The 24,887-nt window shown below is 41.7% G+C and overlaps 1 protein-coding gene across 1 annotated transcript; it reads left to right on the top strand.

Moving 5' to 3' along the window:
• The first annotated feature begins 4,146 nt into the window (after nt 1-4,146).
• Nucleotides 4,147-23,095, top strand: LOC143990351 (uncharacterized). Its single transcript, XM_077490385.1, has 5 exons — nt 4,147-4,306; nt 11,888-12,031; nt 19,457-19,597; nt 20,343-20,441; nt 22,914-23,095. Exons 1-5 carry the CDS (start codon nt 4,246-4,248, stop codon nt 22,916-22,918), a joined length of 450 nt encoding a protein of 149 aa, XP_077346511.1. The 5' UTR covers nt 4,147-4,245; the 3' UTR covers nt 22,919-23,095.
• The last annotated feature ends 1,792 nt before the right edge of the window (nt 23,096-24,887 follow it).

Consider the following 24,887-nt stretch of genomic DNA (forward strand, 5'->3'; position numbering starts at 1 on the left):
CTCACTATCACAGGACCAATCACACCACCTATCAACTCCATTCTCCCCATCAGCAGTGTATGCTGCAGAAATCTCCCTCCACTGAGTCTGGCTGCAACCATTTTAACTGTGGGCAGCTGAAGCTGCTGCCTGTTCACTTCCTGGATTTACACAGACACACAGAGGCACACAGACGCACACACATGCATAGCTCCCAACTGTCCCTGATTTGGAGGGACTGTCCCTGATTTGGAGCAATGTCCCTCTGTCCCTCTTTCCTCCTCATTTGTCCCTCATTTTGGTCTGATCTATATAGTTGTATATAAAATGCACTTATTATCTTTCAAAAAGTGTTTTTTCCAAACTTTTCCAAATTCAACATTTCTGCATTTGTCACTTTTAAAAGCCAATATAAAGGAATAGTAGTGGTAAAAAAAAACACTTGTGGATTTAATTAACCTTTTTTTAAAAATTATTTCCCCTTTAAGGGGCATGGCAGGGGGAGTGTCCTATGCCTACATATGTTTGCTAGTAGGTGTCCCTCATTCCCATCTCAAAATGTTGGGATGGATGCAACACATACATATATGGACACACACAGGGCTGTCTTTAAGGCAGGGCAAAAGGGACAGCTGCCCTGGGCCCTGTCATTGTTGGGGGGCCCAAAGTAGCTGTTTCATACTTGCCAACTAACTCAGTTTAAATTCCCTCATCCCTTAAAGTTTTAGTCCCGTGCTGTGTCCTGATATCTCAGTGTGAAGTGCTGCTACTAATGCTGCCCAACTCTGCCCTATTGTTGTGTACAGATGACTCGCCTGCAGACCCTGGGTTTACATCTAAATAACTGGCAATCATATATAAATAGGGGCAGCATTCCTATGTAAATAGAGGCGACATTCATATGTAAATAGCTGCATCCGGCGGCATAGATATGTAATTAAAGGTGGCATTCATATGTATATCATGCCCCCTGCTGTGAGGAGATGATGTGCTGTAACCTCTAGCAACCAATCAGTGAACAGTATTACTGTACAGTAATCTCTAGCAACCAATCAACAAGCAGAAATCATATTCTGTAACATCTAGCAACTAATCAGTGAGCCGTAATGTGTGCTGTAACGTCTAGTAACCAGTCAGTAAGTGGTAATGATACACTGTAACCTCTGGCAACCAATCGCTGCCTGATTTTATACAGTAAACTGATTTTAAGTCTAGCTGCTATTTATTGTATGTCTCAGATCCGGTGGAGAGCGAAATTGTATGGGGGGGGGGGGGGGGGCAAGACAATGTTTTCCCACGGTCCAAACAATATTAAAGACAGCCCTGCACACACACATATACAGACAGGCAGACAGACGCACTCACACCTTTGATTGCCTGCACATTTCTCCTCTTTGGATGGATACACATGGATCTCTGCAGTCTCCTGTTATCTCTGCCCTCATCCAGCCCCCTGCAGCTCTGCTGCTCTCATTGTCCATCCTATGACTCCCCCCCCCCTGCTGGCAAACTCTCACGAGAGTTATGCCGCGTACACACGATTGGAATTCCAGCCAGAAAAAGACAGATGAGAGCTTTTCATCAGAAAATGCGACCGTGTGTACGCTCCATCAGAATTTAGCTGTCCGAATTTCCGCCAGGCAAAAATTTATAGCATGTTCTCAATTTTCCCAACGGAAAAACATTCTATCGGAAATTCCGATTATGTGTATGCAATTCCGACATGCCAAAAATCACGCATGCTCAGATTCAACTACGAGACAGAAGCTATTGGCTACTGGCTATTGAACTTCCTTTTTCTAGTCACGTCGTACGTGTTGTACGTCACCGCGTTATAAACGATCGGAATTTGGTGTGACCGTGTGTAGGCAAGACAGCTTGAGCCGAATTCTGTCGGAATTCCATCGGGGAAACCATCAGAGCTTTTTCTGATGAGAATTCCGATCGCGTGTACGGGCATTAGAGAGAGAGCTGTGCATGATGTCATAAGCCTAGGCTTATTACCAGACAAGAAACAGGAAGTTTTACTATCCAAGGTTAAAACAACAACAAGGGCAGAAGATTTAATAGATGGAAAGAGGAAAGAATGACTGAAGAGCCGTGTAACCCAGGGACAGCCTGCATGGAGGTGGTTAAAGGAAGATCCTGCACAGTGGTAAAGTTTCACACTGGATTACTGCACAGATCTGGAAGAAACAAAGTATGCCAAGATTTAGGAAGAATACACATGACCAACGTAGTTCAAATGTACCCGTTTTTACCTCTCACTGCTATACCACCTATACTCCAACACCCCATTTCTTACCCACCTAAAATGATGAGACCACACCTTGATTTTGGAGTATAAGTGGCCATTACAGCCTTTTATTAAAAAAATCGAAATAAATAACTCCACAAAAAATAATATATATATATATATATATATATATATATATATATATATATATATATATATATATATAACATCAATAACACAACTTGTTTTAACCCCAGTCTGTTGGTCTCTGACGGCGACGCACATATACCCCCAATGCACTGCGGGACCTTTTACAACATGATAGGCCTCCAGCTGTGTGACCGCTTGGAGATGACCTCCTTCCCGCAGTGCAACCATTACAGTATTTCATCAACCTTTCTGCTGGAATACACCGGAAGGGCACATACTACCGATGATCCCCCCATATCTCTCCACTCTGATCCCTCCCCATATCTCTCTACATTGATCCCCCCCCATATCTCTCCACTGTGATCCCCCCCCATATCTTTCAACTCTGATCACCTCCCCCATATCTCTCCAATCTGATCACCCCCCCATATCTCTCCACTCTGATCCCCCCCATATCTCTCCACTCTGATCCCTCCCCATATCTCTCCACTCTGATCCCCCCCATATCTTTCCACTCTGATCACTTCCCCCATATCTCTCCAATCTGAGCCCCCCATATCTCTCCACTCTGATCCCCCCTATATCTCTCTACTCTGATTCCCCCCATATCTCTCAACTCTAATTCCCCATAGGTGTCTCATCACACAGCGGAAGGAAAAGAATGTTACATCACTTCCACTTTTAACGGCAAAACATGTCATCACTTTTATGCCTGCAAATCATGTTGTTTCAATTTTTTGTCTAACCCCTGTATTGTCCAGATTTGCTCTTTGTAGTCCATGTATTTTTAGGATCACCCCCATTTTAGTTCACATGTTGTCAAGCCAACACCGTTTGTTTAGTATAATATATTATTTAAAAATTTTCCTCGGCAAGCATATCTGGAATTTCATTTGGAAAAGTGGAAGGGGATTAAAAACCACTGGTTACAGTTTGTTTAATGTGCAGTTTCCAATTCCGGAGGGGGCCAAGATATAAAAGGTTTTAGGGGTAGAGGTGTAACCCTCTACCCCTAAAACCTTTTATATCTTGGCCCGCTCCGCAATAGGAAACTGCACATTACACAAACTGTAACCAGTGGTTTTAATCCCCTTCCACTTTTCCAAATGAAATACCAGATATACCCATTTGTGTCTCCTTATACTTAGAAGATATCTTCGTTTTGGGGTAACTATTTGTGTTTCCACAATCTCTTGGAAATTTTGTGATATTATTTTTTTTCCCTAATTAAGATTTATCTGAATAATGAAGGAACTGGTAAGCAGGCTCCATTTCACAGCTTTGTGAAGCTCTGATTATTTTTATGAACTTTGGTGGCCATTCTTCCAGATAAAGCAGGAGGTTTTGGATGGTGGCCTACAATAACACAGTAAGATATGCCATTTAAAAAAACAAAGGCTTTATTCTTTTTTTGTTAGGAAAAAAAGCATGGACAATCACGACTTATGGAAATTTCCATATCATTTTAAATAAGTTGGCCCCTAAAAGTATAATTTTGATGAATTGGTTCCTTAACGTAAGTTCTGACAACCAGAAGATTCACCCTCAAGCCTTCAGTCTTTAAACAATCATGACTTGTTTATGGAACAAAAGCTGAACAAAGGAATCTTCAGTGTGAACCAGAAATTCCTTGTCATAATGAGTTAGGTGGACTTGGCAAATCTTTATTGACTTGTTTGCCAATTTTCCGAGACCAATAAACTAATATGCATTTAAATAATCACACATTGTTCTGAAGAGTTACTCGTCTATTGCGAAAGTGAGAACTATAATAAAAAGTAAAAAATGATTTTGGTTCCTGGCCGGTCCTAATTATCTCTGAGATCTGGTTATAAAATCCAGCTGCACAGCTGATAACCAGAAGAATATTCCCAGCAGACATGAAGGTGGCATCTATCTTCCTCCTTCTGGGGACAGTCCTGCTCCCAGCAGTGACTGAAGGTAAGTGGCTCTATGACATCCTTCTCTTCTTGTGTTCATCCTTCCCTCTATTTACAAATGTGTATCTAATTGTTAGAAATATATCTTATAGGGTGATTTAAGACTGGTTTCATCTAAAATATTACCCTAGCAAACTTATTATGTTTACCTAGAACAGTGATGGCGAACCTTGGCACCCCAGATGTTATGGAACTACATTTCCCATGATGCTCAGCCACACTTCAGAGTGCATGGGCATCATGGGAAATGTAGTTCCAAAACATCTGGGGTGCCAAGGTTCGCCATCACTGATCTAGAACACCCATTGGGGTTGATTTACTAAAGGCAAATAGACTGTGTAAGTGAAGCTGCTCCAGAGCTTAGAAAATGAGCAGAAGCTCTGCTGAGTTCCATCACCCAATCATGTGCAAGCAAAAATGCTGTGTTTTATTTTTTCTTACTTTCCCTGCACATGATTAGGTATTCTTTGCAAAGTGAAGCTTTACCTCATTCACTAAGCTCCGGAGCAACTGCACTTCACAGTCTATTTGCCTTTAATAAATCAACCCCATTGTCTTACACTTTAAAGCTAATCTCTAAATAAATGTTTGCAGATCTGTGTTCATTAGCGGGTAGTATAAGTACATGAAACGGGATTGGTATTAGCCTTTTGTAATCCCCTGTGCACTCAGGAGTGCTGGATGCTCTTTAGCTGGCAAAGAAACTTTAGACAGGTAGAGAGATTAGATAGAGGAAATCAGATTCTGTTGCTGCTTCATCATCTAATAATAGGTCAGAGCTGGGAAGGTGACCAGGCTACATTGTATAACTGCAGAAAATAATCCGTAATCAATGGACCTCTATTCATCTTGATCCTTGGTTGCTTTTAGGTGCCCACCTGAAAGCACGTACCCCCTCCACAGGCTAGGGTCAAGAGGAATAAACAACACTAAAAAAGAACACACTGCCCCAAAGGGGCTTGGAGGGTGCTGCTCACCCCAAATAGATATCGAAAATGGAACAAGTTCCCCCACAAGCGGGGTTTTTAGGCAGCAAAAACACTAATAGTATGACAGAGTATCGTAAAAAAGTATTTTAATATATTAATTACCATGAAGAAACAACAACATGGCACAAAGATAAAAACATGAGCTCCACCTGAACAATTGAAAAGCTCCAAACAAAAAAAATAATATAACATAAGAGCTATACACGAAGTACAATAATAATGATGGATGTACAAAAACAGACACAACTATTACTAACACTGTACAATATAACAACAGTGGAGATATAGTCCTAACGCGTTTCAACCCACTCAAGGGGTCTTCTTCAGAGAAAAAGGTCCAATAGCGCATGTCCAACTAGATAAAATGAAGTACTTTCAGTGGAGTATACCCTCCGGATGAATGCCTCAATTTCCTTTCACTTATCAAGAATGTCACCAGATCCAAAAGTGTCGCCAAGTGCCAAAAGGAAAGAGAATAGGGGTCGAACGTCGTGGCTTGCGAGAGGTCACACGCATATCTCATCCTCCATAGACATGGGGAGTGGGTGCGGACATTGGTAGTCCCGACAGTATGGCAGGTCGCACCTGAATAGATGATATTAATAAGAGGGTTCCCCTATACGAAAAGGGGGGACTGTGAACAGGGACCTAGCCCGGGATAGGTAGTGGACGCAGTCACTGACTCAAAAATAAAGTCACCCAATCGTCCGAGAGTGGAAAAGTTCCTAAATCCTTCCTCGTGTAGAGATAGGCAGTAAAAAAAATTGTTGTTTCTTCATGGTAATTAATATATTAAAATACTTTTTTTACGATACTCTGTCATACTATTAGTGTTTTTGCTGCCTAAAAACCCCGATTGTGGGGGAACCTGTTCCATTTTCAAGAGGAATAAACAGACCACACACCATGGCATAACAAATGCGAAAACTGTTTATTTTGATAAGACAAGTTCACAGTATGACTTCCCAACTGTTATTTACCCTCTCCAACACATCTCTCTCAAGGAAAGGGTTTAATCACGGAAATATTACGTGCAAAAAAATAATATAATACTCTATAATTAAAATCACATAAGTACTGTTAGGTGTTAAGTTTCCCAAACACTAATAAACTCCATACATTGAATTCATCAAGTTATAGGTGCAGATATGTGACAAATAATAAATCAAATATAATATAACTGTGAAATCTGTAAACATATACTCCAAATTTCATGTATATAATAGTGCAAAAACGCAAGATAAAAAAGGGAAAAAACAAACCCTGTATAGAGATATGTGCGTGGGATATATACCAAGATTACTATATACCATAGACAGAAGAAAGTGTATCAAGGGATGTATATCTCAGAACTTGAGTGTATATATAAATCAAAATTCCAGCAAAATAAATTCACGAAAAAATGAAAAAAGAGAAAAGAAGAAAGAAAAAAAGTCTTTAGTGTCCACAATTGAAAAAAAAAATTCTCTGTTGTGCAAATCCAGCAAAGAATATATACATAAGGTGACTTTAGTGCTTGTTGTATATCCTTCAAGTGACTTGCGTACTCCCCCACAAGGTTCCCCACTCACCAGAAGAATACACCCCTGCAGGGGTACTGTGCCTTTAAATCAGCCTTATGCAGTTCCAACTCTCAGGCCCAGTTCTTCGTATCCAAAAAAATTCAGTTTATTCCTCATAGGAAAAAAATAGCCTCCGTAGTGTAGTATATACGTAATTAAATGGGAGCACTAATTAGTTACTTTAGCAGAGAAAGCATTTATTTCCACAAAAATATGTATAACAAAATCCATACATATAAAAACAAAATTATATGTATATGTAAAACTATCCAATGCTCCCACTTATTTTAGGATCCGTAGGGCAGCAGAAAAATTTCCATACTCAGAAACCCAAAAAGGTCCCATAAAAAATATATATAAATATATATAAAAAATATAAAAAACAAATTTTTTTTTTTTTTTTAAAACAACACAAATGGCTCTTGACCCAGAGAATAAGGACCAGTCCTAGGTTATTCAACAGGGTCCATCCGCTCTAAAGCCTTGTACACACGGTCGGAGAATCCGTCGGAATGCGTCTTATTGGACCGTGTGTGGTATGCATCGGACTGATTCCATCCGAATCTCCGTCGGACCCAATTTTCCAACATGTTGGAAATATTTTCCGACCAACTGGTTTGATCGGACATACTCCGATCATGTGTAGAGAATTTTGATCAGACCAAGTGCCACGCATGCTCAGATCAAATTCCTACATCAAAGCTATTGGCTACTAGTCCCATCGTAATGAAATTACGTCATCACGTTCTGAATGATCGGATTTTTTGACAACGTAGTCTGACCGTGTGTATGCAACAGTTTCGGACAAGATCCGATGGGCAAAATCCGACGGATTTGGTTGGCTGAATGTCCGACCGTGTGTACAGGGGTTTAGTTAACCCTTAATAATAGAGTCAGTCCAGCATTGTAAATGTAGAGCGGAGATATGAATAATAATTGTGGTAATTCCTAGGGTAAGGCCATATGTATCACCTCCAATAGTTCACACAGAGCTATTATAGAGTATTATATTATATTATATTATTATTTTGCACTTAATTTTTGCACTTTATGTGGGCATCTATAGCCTTTTTTTACACAATCTAATATCTTTATATTGTAGGGATACGGTAACCTAAATATTTATAATTGGTATAGAAAGGTTAAATTTACTAAATTGATGTGACACCATCACCTGGATTGTTGGAAACACCGGGGTTTATCACTTTATTATTATTATTTTTTTCAATATCAGGTAGCGCCAGATACCCCATTTTTACAGATCACTAACTACTTGCGAAAACCCCTTGTGGGGATTTTTTGGCTGGGGGGCTGCAACCTATTTTTTCTATTTATTTATTTATTTTGTCTATTTTTTCCACTTTTTCTACTCCATTAGCACGTTTTTGTTAATATTTATAACATTAATTACGGAAACATGTCCGATATGTTGCCCATGAAAAAGTATAATCATGGAGACGTGTCTGATATGTCACCCAAGGAAAAGGTTTTATTATAGAGACATGTCTGATATGTCACCCAAAGAAAAGCCTTAATCATGGAGATATGTCTCCATAATTAAGCCCTTTTCTTGGGTGAAACACATTGGAGTAGATGGATGACAGAGGAGAGGTCACATTGTGAACTTGTTTTATGGAATTAATTAGTTTTGCCATTTGTGATGTTGTTTATGTGAGACTCATTTATTTCCTCTTTGCAGAATAGAAAAGTCAACCTCACTGTGTGTGGCAAGGCTGTGTAACTCTCAGGGATGGATGGTTCTTACATTTCAATATTAAGTGTTTAAAGAGGAACTTCACCCTACCTAAACCCCTAAAAAATATTCTCTAACACTTGGCCCTGTCCCAAAATGAAAAGAAAAACAAAACAAAAACATACTTGCTAGATTATGGAGTCTTGTCAAAGTTCTCCCATTGCCACTCTTCTCCCCTTGCCACCATCTTTAATGGAGACTTGACATGCTGCAAATCACACCTAGAGCCAGGGACCTGGCAGAGAGGCATATCAGGGCATGAGCAGGGTTCTGCGATATTATTCTTGCCAAGGTGATGTTTAATCCTCAACACCTGTGTGGCTTGTCTCATGATTGAGGAGTTAAGGTGTGGTTATAGGGAGTCTGCAGCCTGCGGTGCGTTTGGAGGACAGGAGACACAGGTCTGGCGGAGGTGCCCAGCAGAGGTATCCAAGATCCGTCACAGGGGTATTGCTTACTCCCATTGATAGCAAGGCATTTTCTACTCCCACCAGCCACAGTCTGGTCCCCGTAAAGCCTGGAGAACAGTAAACTGGCCTTTCTTTAGAAAGTTTGGAGACCTTTTGCCTTGAGTATAGTGTATGCGGATGTATGCACAAGCATGGAATTCATTTCGATGTATATATAGATTCAACATACAGTATATATTTGCTGGATGCGTGGACTGCCTGTACCCTTGCTTACATTTTGAGAACAGAAGAACTTAATATTCTGAATGGGCTAATAGGGCTTCTGATTATTGTATTATTTTGTATATAGTCTTTCTGTTTCTGGGATGTGGAAAAGAACCAAGGTTTCCTGAAACGTGATTGAAGGTTGCATTCTGCACATCCTTTTCCGATTATAGTTATATATTACTATAACATATATAATTACTTTAAAACTAACAAGGTTAAAAAAAAAAATTACATAACAGTTTCTCTTTAAAGATAAACAACCAATCAGCTGAATTTGCTAAGTTTAACAGCATGTGTTCTTATAACCACTTACAGTGCCTTGCAAAAGTATTCATCCCCTTGGCATTTTTCGTGTTTTGTTGCCTCACAACCTGGAATTACCATGGATTGTTTTGCATAATTTAATGCCCACACCATGCCCACAACTTTGAAGATTTTTTTTGTATTTTTTTTTATTGTGAAGCAAACAACAAGTAGGACAGAATAACAGAAAAAGTCAATGTGCATAACTATTCACCCCCCTAAAGTCAATACTTTGTAGAGCCACCTTTTGCAGCTATCACAGCTCCAAGTCACTCATACGTCTCTATGAGCTTGCCACATCTTACTAGTGGGATTTTTGCAAGTTGGATGGTTTGCACTTATGAACAGCAATCTTTAAGTCTGACCACAGATTTTCAATTGGATTGAGGTCTGCGCTTTGACTAGGCTATTCCAACACATTTACATGTTTCTCCTTAAACCACTCAAGTGTTGCTTTAGCAGTATGTTTGGGGTCATTGTCCTGCTGGAAGGTGAACCTTCGTCCTAGGCCTCAAATCACAGACACAGTGGTACATGTTTTGCTCAAGAACATCTCTGTATTTAGCACCATCCATCTTTCCCTCAACTCTGACCAGTTTCCCAGTCCTGACTGCTGAAAAACATCCCCACAGCATGGTGCTACCACCACCATGTTTCACTGTGGGGATGGTGTTCTTTGGGTGATGTGATGTGTTGGGTTTGCGCCAGACATAGCGTTTTCTTTGATGGCCAAAAATTAAAATTTTAGTCTCATCAGATCAATGCACCTTCCTCCATACATTTTGGAAGTCTCCTACATGCCTTTTCGCAAACTCAGAACGTGCCACTTTGTTTTTTTTCTGAAAGGATTGGCTTTCTTCTGGTCACTCTGCCATAAACCACAACTCTATGGAGCGTACGGCTTATTGTGGTCCTATGTACAGATACTCCAGTCTCTGCTGTGGAACTCTGCAGCTCCTCCAGGGTTACCTTAGGTCTCTGTGCTGCCTCTCTGATTAATGCTCTCCTTGCCCAGTCCATGCTTTTGGTGTGTGGCCATCTCTTGGCAGGTTTGCTGTTGTGCCATGTTCTTTCCATTTGTTTATGATAGATTTGATGGTGCTCCTAGGGATGATCAAAGATTTGGATATTTTTATATAACCTAACCCTGACTTGTATTTCTCAACAACATTGTCCCTCACTTGTTTGGAGAGTTCCATGGTCTTTATGGCAGTGTTTGGTTAGTGGTGCCTCTTGCTTAGGTGTTGCAGCCTCTGGAGCCTTTCAAAAAGGTGTGTATATGTAATGACAGATCATGTGACACTTAGATTGCACACAGGTGGACATCATTTCACAAATTATGTGACTTCTGAAGGTAATTGGTTTCACCAGACCTTTTTATGGGCTTCATAACAAAGGGGGTGAAAACATACGCACATGCCAATTATCATTTTTTATGTATCTATTTTTCTAATTTTACTTCACCATCTTAGACTATTTGTCAGAAACCATGAACCAGACCGAGACAGAAGTACAATTTAAATCACACTTGTTTATTAATAAAAAAATAAAAAGGTAATTAGAGTAAGCATAGTCAAAGTATAGCCAGAGTCCAGTAACCGGATCGAGTAGTCAGCCAGGCCAGAGTTCAATAACCAGATCGGGTAATCAGCCAGGCCAGAAGTCAGGGATCCAAGTAGAGGAACAGCAAGCAGGATAAGGAGCCAGAAGGGATGTCAGCAAGCCAGTCTTTAAACAGGAACGCAGGAAATGGTTTCTTGTGATGTGACCAAGACAAAAGGCAGAGGTGAAGTGAGCTGGACAGCTTTAAATAGGCAGGTAAGATGAGCAGGATTAGGAACTGCTTGTTAACTGTGGAGAGAGATGAGAGCTGGCAATTAGCCGGCAGCTGAGCAGCCAGCCTAGAGAAAGAAGGGCTGAGCCAGCCCTGACACTATAGTGTTCTGATCCATCACATATAATTCAGATTACAAAACATTGAACTAAAAGCTGTAATGTAACAAAATAGGTAAAAAGCCAAGAGGGGGTGAATATTTTTGCAAGGCACTGTAAGCAGTGCCCACCATAGCACTGGAGTAGTCAAGCAGTAGGTTTTCTATGTATAATTTGTATGGCAAAAAGAGTGTCAAATATGGGCCTATGGCCAGTTCCTCTGTGACTCATTAAGAACCTCATTGCCCACACCTTCACCGCCTATAGAAGAAGGTGTGACCGCCTTTGAGGACCATTGTTGTATTTAAGTTTGACATATCTGGTGTAGAGAGTTGATGGCTGTCCCTCTCTGTCTTCTTTCCACAGACACGCCTGTACAGTGCCCAAACTGGAAGCTAACCTGCACTAGCGATGATATAGAAGATGCATGTGACACAGATCAGGACTGTCTCGAAGAAAAGAGGTGCTGTGATGTATGCGGAAGGAAGTGTTTTGAACCAGAGACTCTAGGTACAACACCTCAGATAGCCCCTTGATAAAAAAGCTTTTGCATAGAAAAAATCGTTTTTCTGAAGGTCTGTAGCACTAGATGACCAATGTTGCTATTCACCTGTTCAGGTTCATTAATATTGGACATGTTATCATAACTTGTGCTTTATTTTAAGGTACATGGATAAATTACACTCACTATTCTCTAAAGGACCTCTCCCACCATCACTTAACCAACAGTGAATGGGGAAGAGTCATTCAACGTTATATTATGGTTGTGTTATCCAATTCACTATAGCCAGATACTAGAGATGAATACCTTCCATGTATGATATGTGACTGTCCCTCTCTGCCTTCTTTTCACCGACAGACCTGGAGCCACCTCCTGTATATTACGCTGGGCTGAGGGGGAGGCTTGACCCTGCAACTGCTACAGGTCGGCATAATAGTCCCTGAAAGTCCAGGAGATTGCCTGTGATGTGTTGACTAAGATGTTTTACCCATGTCTTATTGTGTGAGATGTGGTTTCACGTTCTGGCACTCCTAAGGGCATTAGCAAGCATCCTGCTCAGCTTATTTACATAGAACACCTTCCTACATTGAGTGAGTATGGCTTTTGCTTTGACTATAAGCATACCCATCTGTAATGCTTGCTCTGATATACTTGAGCAGGACTTCTACCTGAGAAGTCAAGAGTCGTTTCCTATGGTCCCTAGTGAGATCAGAGTACCCCCGATTGCATACTTGTGTGCTTCGCAGAGGCAGAACAGTGTAGCATCGATGTCTCGTTGGTGGCAAAAAAAAGAGTCAAACTCCAGGGCTATTGTTTTTTTTTAAGCTGGATCCTTCAGGACTGCTTCATTTATCTTCCAGTGTCACTCACCAGGCATGGCTTTCCTGCATTCTAAGATGCAATGGGTAAGCGCATGGTCTGAAAGAGAGAAAGAGCAAATGGATGCTGAGAGGAGATATAGTAATACACGCTGATAAATTAATATATAACTGGGTCTGGTATAAGTCTTATGATTAGCAGACTAGAAGGTATAGTCCCTATCATGAGCATGGAGTGTTCTCCAACTGTCCACTAATTGCAGGTCCTGGAAGGGTTTTTGGCCTTACATGGTTTCGAGTAGTGCAGGTGAGGATTTCTGGTTCCCATATTGCTTTTTAATATCACGTGATTTTTTATGCTTTACCTTTTTTTCTGTATGGTATTTAAATCTCAATAAACCTTCATTGGTTGATCTATGCTATGTGGAGCCCCTCCATATATTTTTTCCCCTTTATGTTTGGCATTTGACGGATACCCCTGGATCAACATCTGAGGGATCAATTCTAGTTGTCCATCCATTCTGGAGCCATCTTCCTGGAAGTGTGGACTCCTACTGACGTGGATGTGGATCCGAGCCCCAGCCTGTGTACTACTATCTAGTCGAGCACTGACCACTATTGGCTTTTTAGCCTCTCAAGCCTATATGATACATTGCTCTAAGGTGTATGGGTCCACCTGTTACGGTAAGAGCACCCATTCTCTTATCTGTGCCTATTAGCCCTTTGATTGGAGGTTATTTGGATTGTAAACTGGTGAACATTGTGGACATTCACCTTTAGATTAATGGTCACTGCTGTTGTCCCTTTAACACATTGCCAAAGACTTATTTCTTTGCTTTTATTATACAACATTTTTTTTAGCGCTACACTTTAATTTTGATATCGTAGTTTTGAGTAGGGAAAGTGGGAGGCACCCTTATAGTAAGGGATCTAGTGCCATATTGATATGTCGCTCCCTTAACCATAAACTTTCATTATGTTGGTCCAGGTTCAGACAAGCCTCTAGAGAGGTGACTTGATCTTTGTTTGGTATAATACAAGCTAACTAGCGTCACGTTTTGCTCAAACAGGAATCCCTTAACTATAAGCCCTTGTACACACGGTCGGACATTTCGACTACCAAATCCGTCGGATTTTGTCCGACGGATCTTGTCCGAAACTGTTGCATACACACGGTCGGACAAAGTTGTTGAAAAATCCGATCTTTCAGAACGTGATGACGTAATTTTGTTACGATGGGACTACGTTCAGGCTAGTAGCCAATAGCTTTGATGTAGGAATTTGATCTGAGCATGCGTGGCACTTTGTCCGATCTGAATTCTCTACACATGATCGGAGTATGTCCTATCGGACCAGTTTGTCGGAAAATAGTTGAAAATTTGGTCCGACGGATATTCCGACGGAAACAGTCCGATGCATACCACACATAGTCGGATTATCCGACAACACAGTCCGATAGGACACATTCCGACAGATTCTCCGACCGTGTGTACAAGGGCACAGAAGGTGACCTTCATTGTCCATGATAACCTGTCATTTTTTCCATGGAATTTGTTTAGAAAGGAGTATCGATACCCCATTTATTTGGAAGTGTGTGAGGCACTGCGGTACACTGTCAGGAATCTGTAGTTTCCCAATCTTTGTTCTCTGTCCTTACTAAAGTGTATATAACTGATGGTCTGCAAGTTTAACACACCCACGCTTGAAGTCCACCACTGCGCCGACAGGAAAAATTTGAGATTTTGTTAAAGATGCCACTTTAAATAAATCAAACTGAAAACTGTAGTTACCCTCTACCTAAATGTAAAAGTCAATAGTGGTGCTGATATCGAGGTATTGTAAATCATAGCAATCAATACTATAAAATAAAATAAAATAACACCCAGTGACAAGTGAAAGTCACTGTATCACCAGTGACAAAAGTGACAAGAAATAAAGTCTATAAAATTGTCTAAATTTTTTTGATGGTATATTGTGGTCATAGCAGACCCACGGTGTTCAAACTGTATCTCACCCACACTGACTCATCAGACTCAGATCGTCACTTCCAGTTTGACGTCAGATGTCACAGCTGGTTGCTGTACAGCCACAACTGACGCGTTTCGTCATCACAACTTATTCATGGAATTGGCTGTACGGCACGGAAACCCCTCCCTTTTATAGTCCTTACGTCCATTACTGGCGAAAGTGTTTTTACTGCACAATGTGTCTCCGCAGCCACAATAAGCCAGCTTTAACGTTGTTCACATTCATATTGAGGGACATCACATTAATTCTGGTCAGCATGTTATTGATATAATTCTTATCGATATCCCCTATCAAGCAACTTTACAGGTGCCCATAGCAGGACGGATAATCTTCCACACTGCATTGTAATCGACATTCCCAGTATTAAACAAATATTGCATGTAACACCATCAAATGTCAAAATCGGCTAGATTGTATGGCATATATCAATTAAATGTTTCTCAGAGCCCTATTACCAGTCAATTATATAAACCTAATACATTTATATTATATATTAACTACTTGCCGACAGCTACACACTGATATATGTTGGCACAATGGCAGCGGTGGGAAAATGGGTGTACCTGTACGTCCCCTTTAATTGGTGGGGATAGTGGGCCATGTACAGCGTGACCATGCCAGCGGGCCCTGCGGACTCGGTGTGTGCCAGTGCCCTGTGATCGTGTTACAGAGCCGCAGAGCAGGGAGATGCTTATGTAAACAAGGCATTTCCCTGTTCTGCCTAGTGACATTCTAGGGATCTACTGCTCCCTGTCATTGGAAGCAGTGATCGCTGTCATGTCAGTGGTAGCCCACCCCCCCCCACAGTTAGAATCACTCCCTAGGACACACTTAGCCCCTTGATCGCTCCCTTGTGTTTAACCCCTTCCTTGCCAACATAATTTACACAATAATCAGTTCATTTTTATAGCACTGATCGCTGTATAAATAACAATGGTCTCAAAATAGTGTCAAAAGTGTCCAACATAATGCCACAGTCATGACAAAAATTGCAGATCGCTGCCATTACTAATATAAAAAAAAAAAGAACAATAAAAATGCCATAAATCTATCCCCTATTTTGTAGACGCTATAGCTTTTGCACAAACCAATCAATATATATTATTGTGATTTTTTTCATTGATTTTTTTTTACTAAAAATATGTAAAATACATATCGACCTAAACTGAGGAAAAAAAAATGTTTTGATATATTTTTGGAGGATATTTATTATAGCAAAAATTAAAAAATATTGCTTTTTTTTCAAAATTGTTATTTTTTTGTTTATAGCGCAAAAAATAAAAAAAGCAGAGGTGATCAAATACCACCAAAAGAAGCTCTATTTATGGGGGAAAAAAAGGACATCAATTTTGTTTTGGTGTAACTTCGCACGACCGCGCAATTATCAGTTAAAGTGACGCAGTGCCGAATCGCAAAAAAGTGCTCTGGTCAGGAAGGTGGTAAAATCTTACGGGGCTGAAGTGGTTAAAAAAAATATAGATATATATATAAATCTATATCTTATATTCAATACCTACCATTCTAAAAACATAAAAAAAAAAAATTCTCGGAGCAAATTGGTAAAATTCTAAATTATTAATAAAACAATTGAGGTCCAGCTCAATGTTCAAACCTCTAGGAAAAAGACTCTTTAATAGAAAAATCCACCGGGTTTCTCTTTGGGATAAATCACGTACACGATTTGAACCTCTCCATGATGAGAAATCACAAACCAACGTCGATGCAGGAGAAGAGTTTCATAGTCGGGGGGGGGCACAAACCAAGATCGGTGCAGGAAAATAGTTTCGTAGTGGAAAGTCACAAGCCAAGGTCGATTCCAAGTAGAAATAGAGGTAGTTCAAGGCAGCGGGAATTACAGAGACATGGCTTAAATCAGGAAGTTCAGAAATCAAGGCACAAGGCCAATGAATCAGGTAGGATGCTGTCCAGCATCTCAGGTAGCACAGCGAGAAGAGTCATTGCCAGAGACAGCAGAGGTCACAGGCTCAAGTTCAGGCCTGCAATTCTAGTCTGCTGTGATCTCTCTACATAACATACTTTAACTCATTACTTAAAGTGTTTGTAAAGAATGGAGTTTTTTTGCCTTTATGCATTCTATGCATAAAGATAAAAAACCTTCTCTGTGCAGCAGATCCCTCCAGTCCTCCCTAATACTTACCTGAGACCCAGAGATCATGCAATGTGCATGAGAGCCTCAGCTCTCCAGGGACTCTCCTTCCTCATTGCTATCAATCTGTCAGAAACCATGAAATCAGGCGGAGACAGAAGTACAGTTAAATTACACTTGTTTAATAATAAAAGTAGAAAAGAACAAACGTAGTCAAAACATAGCCAAAGTGCAGTAACCGGAATGGATAGTCAGCCAAGCCAGAAGTCAGGGATCAATGTATTGGAACAGCAAAGAGGATCTGGAGCCAGAAGGGATGTCAGCAAAGCAAGTATTGAACAGAATCACAGGAGATCATTTCTGTGATGTTGACCAAGGCGAAGGCGGAGATCCTCTGGACTGGATGGCTTAAGTAGGCAGGACTGACGAGCAGGATATCATCAACAGCAGAGTAACTGTGGAGAGAGATGGGAGCTGGCAATTAGCTGACAGCTGAGCGGCCAGCTCAGAGAAGGAAGGGCTGAGCCCAGCAAGCAGGATCTGGAGCCAGAAGGGATGTCAGCAAAGCAAGTATTGAACAGAATCACAGGAGATCATTTCTGTGATGTTGACCAAGGCGAGGGCAGAGATCCTCTGGACTGGACGGCTTAAGTAGGCAGGACTGATGAGCAGGATATCATCAACAGCAGAGTAACTGTGGAGAGAGATGGGAGCTGGCAATTAGCTGACAGCTGAGCGGCCAGCTCAGAGAAGGAAGGGCTGAGCCCAGCAAGCAGGATCTGGAGCCAGAAGGGATGTCAGCAAAGCAAGTATTGAACAGAATCACAGGAGATCATTTCTGTGATGTTGACCAAGGCGAAGGCAGAGATCCTCTGGACTGGACGGCTTAAGTAGGCAGGACTGACGAGCAGGATATCATCAACAGCAGGGTAACTGTGGAGAGAGATGGGAGCTGGCAATTAGCTGACAGCTGAGCGGCCAGCTCAGAGAAGGAAGGGCTAAGCCCAGACCTGACACAATCACAGTGAGCCAATGAGGAGAGATATGGGGCGGGATCAAGCCACAGCTCTGTGTGTGAATGGACACGTAAAGCCACAGCTTGAAAGCGAGCCTGCTAGGGTGCCCCCATTGCAAGCTGCTTGCTCTGGGGGCACTCAGCAGGAGGGCAGGGCCAGGAGCTCTGGTGGGGGACCCGAGAAGAAGGGGATTGGGGCTGCTCTGTGCAAAACCACTGCACAAAGCAGGTAAGTATAACATAAGTGTTTTTTAAATTGACTTTACTACTTGCTGACCACCTAACCTTACTTTAAAGTTATAGTGGGAGTAAACTCCCATTGATTATTTTAACACCGCTAGACACCGAGATATTTACTTGTGAAACTCTGGTGATGTCACCTGATCCTTTCCTTCAGAGCCCTGTGCCATGAACAGTGGCTCCCGTGTGCATGCATGGGAGTGATATCATCGCAGCCTACCCAATCAAAAGACCAGAGCCCACCAACCCAGAAGGAAGACCAGGTGAAGATGAAAGCCCTGTCAGCGGTAACAGCATGCCGCTGGAGGGCTTTGTTTTAAGGTATGTTTCACATAATGTGCTAGTATGTGATGCATCCAAAGGACACATCGATCATAGAGCGCACTGCAGTGGGCGCACGGGGGGCACAGTTCTGAGTGGACATCAATAGACACCGTCATTTGGCTATAGCGCTGTCGGGAAGTGGTTAAAGTGTATTTTGTTTTTAAAAAAATTGCATTTGAAAATCTGCTGCGCAAAAACTGTGTGACATAAAAAAATAGCAACGGCCCCATTTTATTCTCTAGGCTCTCTGCTAAACAATATACAGTATATACAGTATCTCACAAAAGTGAGTACACCCATCACATTTTTGTAAATATTTTTTTCTATCTTTTCATGTGACAACACTGAAGAAATGACACTTGTCTACAATGTAAAGTAGTGAGTGTACAGCTTGTATAACAGTGTAAATTTGCCGTCCCCTCAAAATAACTCAACACACAGCCATTAATGTCTAAACCGCTGGCAACAAAAGTGAGTACACCCCTAAGTGAAAATGTCCAAATTGGGCCCAAAGTGTCAATATTTTGTGTGGCCGCCATTATTTTCCAGCACTGCCTTAACCCTCTTGGGTATGGAGGTCACCAGAGCTTCACAGGTTGCCACTGGTGTCCTCTTCCACTCCTCCATAACGACATCACAGAGCCGGTAGATGTTAGAGACCTTGTACTCCTCCACTATGCAAAGATATAATAAAATATTTACAAAACTGAAAAGGTGTGCACAGGTGCTGAATTTCAGTAAGTGAAAGTTTCTATTTAACAATACTCTTTTACCATGTACATTCATCAAAGTGCTGCCCATGGATGAAGACGTGACCGCCTTTGAGGCCCATTCTTGTATTTGAGTTTGGCATGTCTGGTGTAAAGAGTCACTGACTGTCCATCTCTGTCTTCTTTTACAGCCAAACTTACACAATGCCCAGTCTTGATTGAATTCCTCTTGGAAGGACAAGTTACATTAGATTGCTGTGAGAGTAATCAGGACTGCGATCCAGAGCAGAAGTGTTGTGATCGATGTGGGAGAAAGATATGTTCTGTATCAGGTACAACAGCTCAGATAGTTCTGTAACAGTAGAGTTCCAATGTTACCATCCACCTACTCAAGTTCATTAATAATTCACATGTTATTACGACTGCAGTAGATGGACCAATAACACTTAAGCCCCGTACACACGATCAGACTTTCCAACAACAAAAACTGTGGAATTTTGTTCGAAGGTTGTTGGCTCCGACTTCTCTTTCATACACACGGTCACACAAATGTTGGCCAACAATTACGAAAGTAGTGACTTACAATATGTACGGCAAGCCGATAAAAGGGAAGATCAATAGTCGTGCACCATCCTTTGGGCACCTTCCGCTAATGTTGTGTTTGGTGAGCATTGATTCCGAGCATGCGTGTTTGTACTTTGGACTTTTGTCTGACGGACTTGTGTGCTCGCAATCGGAAAGTCCCACAACAAACATTTGTTGGCGGAAAATTTGAGAACATGCTAGCCAACATTTGTTGGCAGAAAGTCCGACAACAATTGTCCGATGGAGCGTACACACGGTCTGGCTTTCCGCCAACAAGCTCACATCCAACATTTCCCATCGGACAACCCGATCGCGTGTACGGGGCTTCAGTGTTCTTGATTGGACCTCTTCCCATCATCACTCCACCAGCAGTGAATGGGGAAAAGTCCTTCAATGCCGTATTATTGTTGTGCTACATAATTCACTAAGATGAATACCTTCCATGTATGATGTGTAGAACATCACCATCTGTCCCCTCTGTCCTCTCTACAGGTGCAGCTAAAAAATACCCAACGTGGACCCATCTATTTCCAAATTTACCTTGGACATGTGATGAGAGTCCCCGGGAGCCTATGGAAGCAGGAACACAAGGTGAGGAAGTAAACAAATAACACTGAGCTAGTTACTACGTCTCTGCACCAGAGGAGCTTGCACTCTACGTTCCCCCGCACAGCGACACACTATTGTTATACATGTAGCACTGACCCCCGAGGGAGCGGCTGTTTTTTCTGGGCTTACCGATTACCTTCTCCAGCTCGTAACTCGTCGTTCTTGTCTAGGGGTTCCCGAGGTTGATGGCCGAGTAACTGTAGAGACCGACACGTAAATTCCTTTTTAGGGTTTTTATTTGCATAAAACGTTTGAACAAAACTCAGTCTCTCAGTTGTGAAAAGAAGGTATGAGGATGAAGTATAGCTCAGGTACTTTGAAACTGCTGACATTCAAGAAATGTCTCTCCTTGGACAATCCAGGGAATAGCCACTCGCAACTGGATTCTTCAACTGTTGGATAAATTCTTGTTTGTGGATCTAGCAGCCAACAAGTGATTCTAGCTTAGCAAAGTCTCTGCCACAGACTTGGTTGTAAAACTTTAGATTCTCACAGGAACTTAGTTGCAAACGGAAAGATAGAGGTAGGAACTTTTCTTACTGTACCAGTATCTTGCAGCCGGTCCGGCGATACCGTAAGAAATATGGATTCAATTAGTGTCCATCACAGCTCAGCAGCCAGCCTCGTGCGTGGCACTCTTACTGAAGTGTCCTCCCCTGGTTGCATGTAGAGTTGCTGGGCCTCTCCAAAACCCGAGAGGGCACCGGAACCAGGGCCATCTTTAATACTGATTGGACCCTGGGCAAAACTTTTCTTGGGGCCCCCCCATGCAGTTTTGCTCTCCACCTGCTGTGAGACATACAATAAATATCAGCTAGACTCAAAATCAGTTTTCTGAGGTTACAGTGTATCATTACCGCTCACTGACTGGTTGCTAGAGCTTAAAGCACACATTACGGCTCACTGATTAGTTACTAGAGGTTACAGCACATGATTTCTGCTTGTTGATTGGTTGCTAGAGATTACTGTGGATATGACCTCAGGGGGCATGATATACATATCAAGTCCACCGGCCACCGCTATTTACATATGAATGCCACCGCTATGTACATATGAATGCCGATAATTTACATGTAAACACAGAGTCAGCGGGTGAGTTATCTGTACACAACAATAGGGCAGAGCATTAGTAGCAGCACTTCACACTCAGATATTGGGACACAGCACAGGACCAAAACCTCAAGGGATGAGAGAATTTAAACCAGGATAGTTGACAAGTATGAGGCAGCTGCTTTGGGCCCCACAACAATGACAGGGCCCAGGGCAGCTGCCCCTTTTGCCCTGCCTTAAAAACGGCCCTGACCGGAACACTTTAGAACCCTCCTTCCAGTTACTGTGCCTCGGACTAGCCAGTCCCGAGGCTCGGAAATGGTTGGATCCACACCCCAGGCAATGAGGGCCTCTGGGGGCTGGTGAGGAGGACCAGGACCACGGAGTCAGCAACAACTTCTAAGCCGGAACCCAGAACTACGTGACTTCGGCACCTTAAGTACCCTCTCCCGGAATACACAGCGAGACAAACGCGCCCACTGATGGTCTCCGAGAGAGAGAGATTGGTACCCAATGCGTGAAACCAGACTGCGTTCTAATGCCTCTCACAGGTGCGAACCCCACCTATGGCCAGGCAGAACCTTAGTACAGCCCAGCCAAACTGATGCCAAAGTACAATTTCGCACAATTAACCCCAAAAATCAACTACAGTCTTGGAAAAAACTAAATTTACAGCGTTTACTCATCAGGAGTACCGGCGCTACATACATTTATATAGCTCTAACACAGGTTTTTTTCCCTCTCAGATAAGTTCCCAGTGACACCAATGATCTTTTTAGCTATCTGTAGGGGGGACATTCTTCCCCAAGACCCTAGATGTAAGGCACACTCTTCCACTGACCATTACCCCAATGTATCATGAGTTATATATGTTAGAGCAGACTTTCTCAAGCTTTTGTACACAGAGGAACCCTTGAAAAAAAAACTTTCGGTCTCAGGGAATCCCTGTTAAAAATGGCTATATCTACCCTGTTTCCCCAAAAATAAGACCTAGCGTGATTGTCGGTAATAGCTGCAATATAAGCCCTACCCCGCAAATTAGCCCTAGTTAAAGTCCTTGTAGGTCTTATTTTCAGGGAAGGGCTTATTTGGGGGGTAGGGCTTATATTGCAGCCATCACCGACAATCACACTAGGTCTTATATTCGGGGAAACAGGGTAGATATAGCCATTTTTAACAGGGATTCCCTGAGACCGAAAGTTTTTTTTTCAAGGGTTCCTCTGTGTGCAAAAGCTTGAGAAAGTCTGCTCTAACATATACCACAGTGCTGTACAGAGAACTCTGAGCCAGTCACATCAGTCTCTGCACAGGAAGAGCTTACACTCTAATGCCCCCCTCACAGCCACTTACTATTATTATTTTTAATGTTATTATTATTATTCATTATTGTCTATCTAAACATAGATTAAGAAGCCATTGAAGACATTTGTGGAAGGATGGGATCAGCATCAACTGGCGATCACCAGGACATCACCCCACACAGGAATTGTCTTTAAATAAAGAATTCTTCATTCCCGATATAACAATTTCGTTTTTCTTTATTAATGACTTGTAATACAATTACCAACAATGGATCAGAATTTAAAGAACTCGGGTCACTATAACGTTAAAGTGTAAGTAAACTCTTGACAAAAAAGAAAAAATAGTTGTTTTCCTGCAAGGCAATATCATAAATGTGCTAGTATGCACCCCATACTATCACTTTATGAAAAAAAAAAGATACAGGTGCTTCTGAGCGTAGACTGTTAAACATTTAATAATAAAGCAAAGTAATAAAACTCACATTGAGGACATAAGTGATCTATATAGTAATCCGGTGAAAGGGAACTGCACTGAGAGCCGTTTCGCACCACTCACGAAGCTGTCCTGGCCGGAAGGATGCTGGTAAGATGGTGGGTGGTTGAGAACGAAGGCTGGAACACAAGCTGGAGCGCAGCATCGTTTGTGATGATGTTGCGACGCGTTTCGGAGCATGCGCATTAGGGGAACACACTCACCGCGTGCTCCTTTCTCAAGCTGCTGTATTGGGGCTGGGAAATGCCTTATAGAAATTGCCATCTAGTGGAGAGAGTGCTAATCTCTCTATTTGCATGCTTTTGTGCTGTTAGGATTGTAATATTGCTAGGAATATGCAATATATAATACATTATACTATATACTCTCTACAATACAATATAAAACATATATCATTCCATGCATGAGTGTATATATATATATATATATATATATATATATATATATATATATATATATTATATATATATATATATATATATATATATATATATATATATATATATGAAATTAAGATAAGAATTATTTAAAACAATATATGACCCAACATACATATTACATATATGAATCAATGGTGTTACGTGGATTATATATAATTGCTAAAAAATATTTTTATATCAGACTGTGGTAAAAAAACAGATTTTGTCTAAATGTACAGTATATATTTATGTAGCACTAACCCCAGAAGGAGCTGCTGGTTAGTTTTGGGCTTACCGTTACCTCCCGTTCTCCTCGTTGTACGTCTAGGGGTTCCCGTGGTAGATGGCCCAGTAACTTAGAGACAGACAAAAGATCCACTGAATGGATTTTATTTGCAAAAACGTAGACAATGAAACAGTCTCTTGAATTGGGATCAGAGGGTTGGAAAGGAAAATTCAGGTACTCTAATGCCCCGTACACACGAGAGGGATTAAGTCTGACAGACCTCCAAAGGAGTTCCGCCGGAGTTCTGGCGGACTTTTCGACCGAACGGACTTGACCACACACCATCACACCAAACTCCGACGGAGTCGAACGTGATGACGTACGACTGGATTCGACGTAGGAAGTTCATAGACAGTAGCCAATAGCTGCCCTAGCGTCGGTTTTAGTCCGTCGGAGTAGCACACACACGAGCGAATTTTTCGAAGGGGACCGGGTCCGGCGGAGTACCGTCGGGAAAATTTGAAGCATGCTTCATTTCTAAAGTCCGTCAGACTTTAGCGAAGCTAAAGTCCGTTGCAGCCCACACACGATCGGATAGTCTGACGGACTCAGTCCGTCGGAGTTTGGATGTCGAAAAGTCCGCTCGTGTGTATGGGGCTTTAGTGTCAAAGTCAAATTTGTTGAAGAACTTGTTTACTTTGACTGCATCCAGAGAATAGTCATTCGCAACTGGATGTTCCCTCAAGTTGGACAGTCCCTCTCTCACAAGGCCTAGCAGCCAACAAGGTGCTTACTCAGGAACAAGTCTCTGCCACAGACGTTGTTGTAGAACATACAAGATAATGTCTCTGCCACAGACGTTGTAGAACACGTAGGAAAACTTAGCTTGAGAACACTTGTAGGATACTTGGTTCTTTCAGCCAGCTTGGCGATATCCAC

The sequence above is a fragment of the Lithobates pipiens genome, unplaced genomic scaffold, assembly GCF_037356315.1.
Source record: "Lithobates pipiens isolate NorthernLeopardFrog02 unplaced genomic scaffold, aLitPip1_a1.2 Scaffold_18, whole genome shotgun sequence".
NCBI classification, from domain to species: Eukaryota; Metazoa; Chordata; class Amphibia; order Anura; family Ranidae; genus Lithobates; species Lithobates pipiens.

Excerpts from the sequence above, each read along its gene's own strand:
- LOC143990351 (XM_077490385.1), top strand. The coding sequence starts at position 4,246 with ATGAAGGTGGCATCTATCTTCCTCCTTCTGGGGACAGTCCTGCTCCCA. Across the intron at positions 12,032-19,456 it reads TTTTGAACCAGAGACTCTAG|CCAAACTTACACAATGCCCA; the intron begins GTACAACACCTC and ends CTTCTTTTACAG. Across the intron at positions 19,598-20,342 it reads AAAGATATGTTCTGTATCAG|GTGCAGCTAAAAAATACCCA; the intron begins GTACAACAGCTC and ends TCCTCTCTACAG.